Source organism: Panulirus ornatus, chromosome 54 (assembly GCF_036320965.1).
Source record: "Panulirus ornatus isolate Po-2019 chromosome 54, ASM3632096v1, whole genome shotgun sequence".
Taxonomy (NCBI): domain Eukaryota; kingdom Metazoa; phylum Arthropoda; class Malacostraca; order Decapoda; family Palinuridae; genus Panulirus; species Panulirus ornatus.
Window position 1 is genome coordinate 4,603,832 of NC_092277.1, and position 11,649 is coordinate 4,615,480.

Here is an 11,649-nt window from a genome sequence, read left to right on the forward strand (position 1 = left end):
CCACGCGTAAGCGGCGTCTCTTATAAACTATTTGAAGTATTCTAATAAGGAGGACGGCATATGAGAAGACATCAGACTTTCTTGTGCTAGGTTGGCCGCGCTTCACCTCAGGAGCCATCCATGGGTAATCCTCAGGATCGCTCTCGAGGTCATTAGTCACCTCCTGGAAACATGCAAGTCCCAGATCGATGATGTTCACTCTGGGTGACTGCGGATCGCCGCTCACCACCACATTGTTAGGCTTTAGGTCATTGTGGATGAGTCCTTTGCGGTGTATTTCAAGAAGCCTTTGTCCAACCATCAGTCCCAGTTGCAGGAGATCGTAGCCATCTGGTCCTTTGCCTTTAATGATATCCTGGAGAGTGTATTGGCCGCAGTAGGTCATCAAGATGGCTGGTGGTTCCTCGGAATAAGCCAACAACATTGGGACTCCTCCAGCTCCTTCCAGCAAAACCATGTATTGGCTCTCTCGCATGAGACGCTCATCCTCAGAAAAGTGAGACACCTTCAGAACGGCCAGTTCGTCATGCCACTTGACGAGGTAGGCAGTCCCGTTCCCACCTTCGCCCAAGGTGGCCAGGCTTTCAGAAACAAGCAGTTCCAATGCTTTTCGGTCGATCTGAGTCATGTTGAGAGGAAAGCCTTTGGTTTTGTGTTGGGTATCAGCAGAAATTCACCACTCTCAATGTGCAGGTCCGTGGATGTGATTTCGATGCCTAAGTTGTTTCGTTGCCTACTGATCTTACGTTATATCCTGGATATGCAGAAAATCATAGTTAACTCCTCAGGTAATTGAGTTATCAGTGGCCGTGATTTGTACCTGCTCAAGAGCAGTAAATATGGCGGACAATTCAGGTTGTAGTGAAGATGCCCAATTGTATATTGTATAACTCATATTATGATCTAAGTGAGTCAAGTAGTGAAGATAAAGAATTGGATATAGACTCTATGGCTTTGATTTCCACCAGATCAAGAGCAACAAATATGGCAGACAATTCAATTTGTAGTAAAGATGCCTAGTTTTATATTGTATATATCATATTCTAATCTAAGTGTCTCACGTAGTGAAGATAAAGAGTTAGAGATGATTAAACTCTATGGCCGTGATTTCTACCAGCTCAACAGCAGTAAATATGGCGGACAATTCAATTTGTAGTGAAGATACTCAATTGTATATAGTATATACCATGTTCTAATCTAAGAGTGTCGTGTAGTGAAGATAAACAATTAGAGATATTTAATCTCTGTGGCTGTGATTTGTACCTGCTCAAGATTAATCAGTATGGCGGACATTTCAGTTTGTAGTGAAGATGCCAAATTTTATATGCATTAAAATCTGAGTCAAGTAGTGAAGATAAAGAATTAAAGATCATTAAACTCTATAGTAGTAAATATGGCGGGTAATTCAGTTCGTAATGAAAATGCCCAATGGTATATTGTATATTTCATATTCTAATCGAAGGGTGTCAAGTAGTGACGATAAAGAATTAGAGGAAAAGTCTATGGCCGTAATTCATACCAGCTCAAGATCAAGAAATATGGCGAACAATTCAGTTTGTAATGAAGATGCCCAATTGTATATTGTATATATCATATTCTAATCTAATTGTGTCAAGTAGTGAAGATAAAGAATTCGAGATAAAATCTGGCCGAGATTTCTACCAGCTCAAGAGGAGTGAATATCGCGTATAATTCAGTTTGTAGTGAAGATACCCAATTGTATATTGTGTATATTTTCTAATCTGTCAAGTAGGGAAGATAAAGAATATGTAATAAATCCTATGGTCGTGATTTCTACCAACTCAAGAGCAGTAAATATCGCGGGCAACTCAGTTTTCAGTGATGCCCAATTGTGTATTATATTTATCATATTATAATGCAATTGTGTCAAATGATGAAGATAAAGAATGAGAGATAAACTCTATGGCCATCATTTCTACCAGCTCAAGTGCATTACATATGGTGGACAATTCAGTTTTAGTGAAGATGCCCAATTGTACATTGTATGTATCATATGGGACAGTTCAGTTTGTTGTGAAGATGCCTTACTTTGTATTGTATATATCATATTCCAAACTAAGGTTGGCAAGTAGTGAAGATAAAGAATTAGAGATCATTAAACTCTATGGCCGTGATTTCTTCCAGCTCAAGAGCAGTAAATATGGTGGACAATTCAGTTTACGGTGAATGTACCTAATTCTGTATTGTATATAACATATTGTACTCTACGTGTTTCAATAAGTGAATATATATATATATATATATATATATATATTTTATATATTTTATATATATATATATATATATATATATATATATATATATATATATATATATATATATATATATATATATATATATATATATATATATCCTCCCTGGGGATAGGGGAGAAAGAATACTTCCCACGTATTCCCTGCGTGTCGTAGAAGGCGACTAAAAGGGGAGGGAGCGGGGGGCTGGAAATCCTCCCCTCTCATTATTTTTTTTTCTTTTTTATTTTTTTCTTTTTTTTCTTTTTTTTTATTTTTTTTTCCCAAAAGAAGGAACAGAGAAGGGGGCCAGGTGAGGATATTCCCTCAAAGGCCCAGTTCTCTGTTCTTAACGCTACCTCGCTAACGCGGGTATATATATAATATATAATATATATATATATATATATATATATATATATATATATATATATATATATATATATATATATATATATATATATTCTTTCTTTCAAACTATTCGCCATTTCCCGCATTAGCGAGGTAGCGTTAAGAACAGAGAACTGGGCCTTTGAGGGAATATCCTCACCTGGCCCCCTTCTCTGTTCCTTCTTTTGGAAAATTAGAAAAAAAAAACAAGAGGAGAGGATTTCCAGCCCCCCGCTCCCTCCCCTTTTAGTCGCCTTATATATATATATATATATATATATATATATATATATATATATATATATATATATATATATATATATATATATATTTAGTAAAAGAGAAGAGAGGCATTTGGACGAGTTTTGCAGGGTAATAGTGCAAATAGCCTTTTAGGTTGGCTTTGGATCCACCATTGAACGTAGTTTGGAGGATTTGGGGGATCAGGTCAATAAGGTTAAGTTCACTACAACCTCATATTCACTAACGTGTATCTTCACTACTAGCTTATTTTCACTTAATTATATCTTCACGATACCCTCTTCTTCACTACACCGTTATTTCTACCATCCATCATCATTGTACTCCCTGATGTTCACTAAAAGTAGTTCTTATCTTCACTACATAATCATTTTGAATAAACTTTACTCTTTAATAACCCTTATCTCTACTACATTCGTATCTTCACTACATTCGTATCTTCACTACAACCTATCTTGACAATATCCTTATCATCACTATACTCCTCCTCACTACACTCTCATCTTAACATCACCTTCTGTTTACCGAACTTAGTTTAAAGTCTGACTTGAACGTAGCTTGGGCAAGTTTGTGTTCCTCATTGTGTTACTCCCTTATTATCATTGTAAAGGCAATTGTCACCACTCCCTAACTAAACCCTCATCGTCACTACACTCTCATCATTATAATTACTTCTTGATATTAAATACAAAATTTTAACATATATATTTATCTTCACTACAGAATAATTTTTATTGCACCTTAATCTTCATTACTCCTTGTTTCAGCTACATCCATATCTTCCATTCATTCTTATATCTTATATTAGTTACATCTTTACAATATCTTTATATCTTCTCTGTTCCGTCTTTTGGAAAATTGAAAATGAGAGGGAAGGATTTCCAGCCTGCCGCTCCCTCCCCTTTTAGTCGCCTTGTACGCCACGCAGGCAATACGTGGCAAATATTCTTTCTTCCTTATCCCCAGGGATAACAGCATCTGGTGTTCCCAGACGGTCACCCATCCAAGTACTAACCAGACCCAACGTTGCTTAACTTCCCTGATCGGACGATATATATATATATATATATATATATATATATATATATATATATATATATATATACAAGACTGAAAATAATGAATTTCCCAAATAACAAAAATGGAGGCGCCGGGGTTTGAACCCGGGTCCTCTCGCATGCCAAGCAAGTGCTCTACCACTGAGCTACGCCCCCAAGAAAATTTTTTGGGACTTAGTATTATATGAAGAACTGAGATTACCACGGCAAATTACTGTGTGACCGACCGTTGCCGACTTGCCGGCAAAATAGCCACAGGGTAAAATCTCCATGTTGTTGTTGTGTTTTCCTCTCAATTTTCCACGAAGAAATGAGTTTTACTTTTTTATTTTCGTTGCAATAGACTAGAACTAAGCAATAGACTGGAACTAAGCAATAGACTGGAACTAAGCAATAGACTGGAACTAAGAAATAGACTGGAACTAAGAAACAGACTGGAACTAAGCAATAGACCGGAACTAAGTAATAGACTGGAACTAAGCAATAGACTGGAACTAAGCAATAGACTGGAACTAAGCAATAGACTGGAACTAAGCGATAGACTGGAACTAAGCAATAGACTGGAACTAAGAAATAGACTAGAACTAAGAAATAGACTGTAACTAAGCAATAGACCGGAACTAAGTAATAGACTGGAACTAAGCAATAGACTGGAACTAAGCAATAGACTGGAACTAGGCAATAGGCTGGAGCCAAGCAATAGACTGGAACTAAGCAATAGACTGGAACTGAGCAATAGACTGGAACTAAGCAATAGACTGGAACTGAGCAATAGACTGGAACTAAGCACTAGACTGGAAGTAAGCTGACCTGGTATGAGGTCAGAGCCCTCATTAGCATCCCTGCTAACTACCGGAAGCAGATTAAGTCGTTCCACAACCGATGTCCGGCCCATGTTAACTCTGATGTGCCCAGCAGTTGGAGGAGGATCGCCAGAAGCTTCTGGAAGATTTGAAGGACGTCTTGGTGGACCTGACCCTTTCAGGTAAGGTCGAAAACCACAATTCATTGTGAAGATCTTCACTATAACGTTGGACGAACATACTGAATGTTGCACACATGTGATGCAGACAAAATGAAAGAAGAAAAAGACAAAAAATATGTCTGTTGTGGGTCTCGAATCCACGACCTTAAGTGTGTCAGACTCACGCTCTACCACTGAGCTAACCAGACAATAGAAATAACGTCTGTTTCTTCAATTTGAATTAATGAAAATCTTTGCGAGGCAGCGTTTAGAAAAGAGAGATGTGTTTGACCAAATTTATATGCTTGGCTCCTTCTTCTGTTCCTCATTATCGAAAGTAAACATACTGAAGGATATATATATATATATATATATATATATATATATATATATATATATATATATATATATATATATATATTATATTTTTTTTATTATACTTTGTCGCTGTCTCCCGCGTTTGCGAGGTAGCGCAAGGAAACAGTCGAAAGAAATGGCCCAACCCCCCCCACACACATGTATATACATACGTCCACACACGCAAATATACATACCTGCACAGCTTTCCATGGTTTACCCCAGACGCTTCACATGCCCTGCTTCAATCCACTGACAGCACGTCAACCCCGGTATACCACATCGCTCCAATTCACTCTATTCCTTGCCCTCCTTTCACCCTCCTGCATGTTCAGGCCCCGATCACACAAAATCTTTTTCACTCCATCTTTCCACCTCCAATTTGGTCTCCCTTTTCTCCTTGTTCCCTCCACCTCCGACACATATATCCTCTTAGTCAATCTTTCCTCACTCATCCTCTCCATGTGCCCAAACCACTTCAAAACACCCTCTTCTGCTCTCTCAACCACGCTCTTTTTATTTCCACACATCTCTCTTACCCTTACGTTACTCACTCGATCAAACCACCTCACACCACACATTGTCCTCAAACATCTCATTTCCAGCACATCCATCCTCCTGCGCACAACTCTATCCATAGCCCACGCCTCGCAACCATACAACATTGTTGGAACAACTATTCCTTCAAACATACCCATTTTTGCTTTCCGAGACAATGTTCTCGACTTCCACACATTCTTCAAGGCCCCAGGATTTTCGCCCCCTCCCCCACCCTATGATCCACTTCCGCTTCCATGGTTCCATCCGCTGCCATTTCCACTCCCAGATATCTAAAACACTTCACTTCCTCCAGTTTTTCTCCATTCAAACTCACCTCCCAATTGACTTGACCCTCAACCCTACTGTACCTAATAACCTTGCTCTTATTCACATTTACTCTTAACTTTCTTCTTCCACACACTTTTCCAAACTCAGTCACCAGCTTCTGCAGTTTCTCACATGAATCAGCCACCAGCGCTGTATCATCAGCGAACAACAACTGACTCACTTCCCAAGCTCTCTCATCCCCAACAGACTTCATACTTGCCCCTCTTTCCAAAACTCTTGCATTTACCTTCCTAACAACCCCATCCATAAACAAATTAAACAACCATGGAGACATCACACACCCCTGCCGCAAACCTACATTCACTGAGAACCAATCACTTTCCTCTCTTCCTACACGTACACATGCCTTACATCCTCGATAAAAACTTTTCACTGCTTCTAACAACTCTCCTCCCACACCATATATTCTTAATACCTTCCACAGAGCATCTCTATCAACTCTATCATATGCCTTCTCCAGATCCATAAATGCTACATACAAATCCATTTGCTTTTCTAAGTATTTCTCACATACATTCTTCAAAGCAAACACCTGATCCACACATCCTCTACCACTTCTGAAACCACACTGCTCTTCCCCAATCTGATGCTCTGTACATGCCTTCATCCTCTCAATCAATACCCTCCCATATAATTTACCAGGAATACTCAACAAACTTATACCTCTGTAATTTGAGCACTCACTCTTATCCCCTTTGCCTTTGTACAATGGCACTATGCACGCATTCCGCCAATCCTCAGGCACCTCACCATGAGTCATACATACATTAAATAACCTTACCAACCAGTCAACAATACAGTCACCCCCTTTTTTAATAAATTCCACTGCAATACCATCCAAACCTGCTGCCTTGCCGGCTTTCATCTTCCGTAAAGCTTTCACTACCTCTTCTCTGTTTACCAAATCATTTTCCCTAACCCTCTCACTTTGCACACCACCTCGACCAAAACACCCTATATCTGCCACTCTATCATCAAACACATTGAACAAACCTTCAAAATACTCACTCCATCTCCTTCTCACATCACCACTATTTGTTTTCACCTCCCCACTTGCGCCCTTCACCGAAGTTCCCATTTGCTCCCTTGTCTTACGCACTTTATTTACCTCCTTCCAGAACATCTTTTTATTCTCCCTAAAATTTAATGATACTCTCTCACCCCAACTCTCATTTGCCCTTTTTTCACCTCTTGCACCTTTCTCTTGACCTCCTGTCTCTTTCTTTTATACATATCCCACTCAATTGCATTTTTTCCTGCAAAAATCGTCCAAATGCCTCTCTCTTCTCTTTCACTAATACTCTTACTTCTTCATCCCACCACTCACTACCCTTTCTAATCAACCCACCTCCCACTCTTCTCATGCCACAAGCATCTTTTGCGCAATCCATCACTGATTCCCTAAATACATCCCATTCCTCCCCCACTCCCCTTACTTCCATTGTTTCTCACCTTTTTCCATTCTGTACTCAGTCTCTCCTGGTACTTCCTCACACAGGTCTCCTTCTCAAGCTCACTTACTCTCACCACCCTCTTCACCCCAACATTCACTCTTCTTTTCTGAAAACCCATACAAATCTTCACCTTAGCCTCCACAAGATAATGATCAGACATCCCTCCAGTTGCACCTCTCAGCACATTAACATCCAAAAGTCTCTCCTTCGCACGCCTGTCAATCAACACGTAATCCAATAACGCTCTGTGGCCATCTCTCCTACTTACATGCGTATACTTATGTATATCTCGCTTTTTAAACCAGGTATTCCCAATCATCAGTCCTTTTTCAGCACATAAATCTACAAGCTCTTCACCATTTCCATTTACAACACTGAACACCCCATGTATACCAATTATTCCCTCAACTGCCACATTACTCACCTTTGCATTCAAATCACCCATCACTATGACCCGGTCTCGTGCATCAAAACCACTAACACACTCATTCAGCTGCTCCCAAAACACTTGCCTCTCATGATCTTTCTTCTCATGCCCAGGTGCATATGCACCAATGATCACCCACCTCTCTCCATCAACTTTCAGTTTTACCCATATTAATCGAGAATTTACTTTCTTACACTCTATCACATACTCCCACAACTCCTGTTTCAGGAGTATTGCTACTCCTTCCCTTGCTCTTGTCCTCTCACTAACCCCTGACTTTACTCCCCAGACATTCCCAAACCACTCTTCCCCTTTACCCTTGAGCTTCGTTTCACTCAGAGCCAAAACATCCAGGTTCCTTTCCTCAAACATACTACCTATCTCTCCTTTTTTCACATCTTGGTTACATCCACACACATTTAGGCACCCCACTCTGAGCCTTCGAGGAGGATGAGCACTCCCCGCGTGACTCCTTCTTCTGTTTCCCATTTTAGAAAGTTAATACAAGGAGGGGAGGATTTCTGGCCCCCCGCTCCCGTCCCCTCTAGTCGCTTTCTACGACACGCGAGGAATACGTGGGAAGTATTCTTTCACCCCTATCCCCAGGGATAGTATACATATATATATACATATACACACACACACACACACACACACATACATACGCACATATACACACACACACACATACATATATATACATATGAGAAATGTAAGAAACAATTTAGAAAACTGAAACTTCTAGCTTGAAATGAATAAAAAAAAAGAACGTCACATAATGGTTGAACCTCTGGCTATGGAAAAAAGGAAATGTATAATTTATTTACACAAACGTCAATAGCAGTTCTCATCAATTTAACCACTGTATCAATAAGCTTCAATGTCTAAGCTACATTTTTCTCCAATTTCACTATTTTCCTTCACATTTTCAATTGTGTCTGAAGGTTCTACTTCAAGACATATATATATATATATATATATATATATATATATATGCTCTGTGGAAGGTATTAAGAATATATGGTGTGGGAGGAAAGTTGTTAGAAGCAGTGAAAAGTTTTTATCGAGGATGTAAGGCATGTGTACGTGTAGGAAGAGAGGAAAGTGATTGGTTCTCAGTGAATGTAGGTTTGCGGCAGGGGTGTGTGATGTCTCCATGGTTGTTTAATTTGTTTATGGATGGGGTTGTTAGGGAGGTAAATGCAAGAGTTTTGGAAAGAGGGGCAAGTATGAAGTCTGTTGGGGATGAGAGAGCTTGGGAAGTGAGTCAGTTGTTGTTCGCTGATGATACAGCGCTGGTGGCTGATTCATGTGAGAAACTGCAGAAGCTGGTGACTGAGTTTGGAAAAGTGTGTGGAAGAAGAAAGTTAAGAGTAAATGTGAATAAGAGCAAGGTTATTAGGTACAGTAGGGTTGAGGGTCAAGTCAATTGGGAGGTGAGTTTGAATGGAGAAAAACTGGAGGAAGTGAAGTGTTTTAGATATCTGGGAGTGGATCTGGCAGCGGATGGAACCATGGAAGCGGAAGTGGATCATAGGGTTGGGGAGGGGGCGAAAATCCTGGGGGCCTTGAAGAATGTGTGGAAGTCGAGAACATTATCTCGGAAAGCAAAAATGGGTATGTTTGAAGGAATAGTGGTTCCAACAATGTTGTATGGTTGCGAGGCGTGGGCTATGGATAGAGTTGTGCGCAGGAGGATGGATGTGCTGGAAATGAGATGTTTGAGGACAATGTGTGGTGTGAGGTGGTTTGATCGAGTGAGTAACGTAAGGGTAAGAGAGATGTGTGGAAATAAAAAGAGCGTGGTTGAGAGAGCAGAGGAGGGTGTTTTGAAGTGGTTTGGGCACATGGAGAGGATGAGTGAGGAAAGATTGACCAAGAGGATATATGTGTCGGAGGTGGAGGGAACAAGGAGAAGAGGGAGACCAAATTGGAGGTGGAAAGATGGAGTGAAAAAGATTTTGTGTGATCGGGGCCTGAACATGCAGGAGGGTGAAAGGAGGGCAAGGAATAGAGTGAATTGGAGCGATGTGGTATACCGGGGTTGATGTGCTGTCAGTGGATTGAAGCAGGGCATGTGAAGCGTCTGGGGTAAACCATGGAAAGCTGTGTAGGTATGTATATTTGCGTGTGTGGACGTATGTATATACATGTGTATGGGGGGGGGGTGGGCCATTTCTTTCGTCTGTTTCCTTGCGCTACCTCGCAAACGCGGGAGACAGCGACAAAGTATAATAAGTAAAATAAAATAATATATATATATATATATATATATATATATATATATATATATATATATATATATATATATATATATCTTTTCTTTCAAACTATTCGCCATTTCCCGCGTTAGCGAGGTAGCGTTAAGAACAGAGAACTGGGCCTTTGAGGGAATATCCTCACCTGGCCCCTCTGTTCCTTCTTTTGGAAAATTAAAAAAAAAACGAGAGGGGAGGATTTCCAGCCCCCCGCTCCCTCCCCTTTTATTCGCCTTCTACGACACGCAGGGAATACGTGGGAAGTATTCTTTCTCCCCTATCCCCAGGGATATATATATATATATATATATATATATATATATATATATATATATATATATATTATATATAATATATATATATATATATATATATATATATATTGGAAAGGATCACAATTTTGCACGTGATCAAGTATAATCTTATGAGTCCATGGGGAAATAATAACGATAAGTTCCCAAGTGCACTTTCGTGTAATAATCACATCATCAGGGGAGAGACAAGAGAGAAATATAACAGTCAGTTGATATACAACGAACAGACGTAGCTAGGACGCCATATGGTAAACATGTGATTGTCCAAGACAGACAACAAGCGTATCATAAACTTATTATGTGGACAAGAAGGTGAATTGTTTACAAATTTTATCAACATTAAGGTTATCCAATTTGTATAGACCATCACTAATATTAAGACTATAATTCTTTGTGTATTCAGAAATAGAAGATTCAATGATATTTCTCGTGGTACTGGAGTTAGAGTTAATAACTGAGATGGCATTATTAACTCCAGTACCAAGAGAAATATCATTGAATCTTCTATTATTAAATACACAAAGAATTATAATCCTTAAGGAAACATGCAACATGGCGGTCAAAAATAAGCTGCAGGAATGAAGTTTACGACTGGAATATCAGTGAGACGAACTACTTGATGAATGAATGAAGTCATGATGAATGAATGAAAGTGTAATAAAGTCATGATGAATGAATGAAAATGTAATAAAGTCATGATGAATGAATGAAAATGTAATAAAGTCATGATGAATGAATGAAAATGTAATAAAGTCATGATGAATGAATGAAAATGTAATAAAGTCATGATGAATGAATGAAAATGTATAGTCATGATGAATGAATGAAAATGTAATAAAGTCATGATGAATGAATGAAAGTGTAATAAAATCAAAATAAATGAATGAAAATGTAATAAAGTTATGACGAAAGAATGAAAATGTAATAAAGTCATGATGAATTAATGAAAGTGTAATAAAGTCATGATGAATGAATGAAAATGTAATAAAGTCATGATGAATGAATGAAAGTGTAATAAAATCAAAT

The 11,649-nt window shown here is 39.0% G+C and overlaps 1 protein-coding gene across 1 annotated transcript in view; it reads right to left on the reverse strand.

Annotated features, from left to right (window-relative positions):
• The window catches only part of LOC139765344 (uncharacterized), a 7,684-nt gene extending 7,260 nt beyond the window's left edge, over nucleotides 1–424 (reverse strand). The window contains exon 1 of the mRNA XM_071692722.1: nucleotides 2–424. Within this exon, the coding sequence (XP_071548823.1) occupies nucleotides 2–424 (423 nt within the window). The remainder of the gene's footprint in view (nucleotide 1) is intronic.
• Between the last annotated feature and the right edge of the window lie 11,225 nt (nucleotides 425–11,649).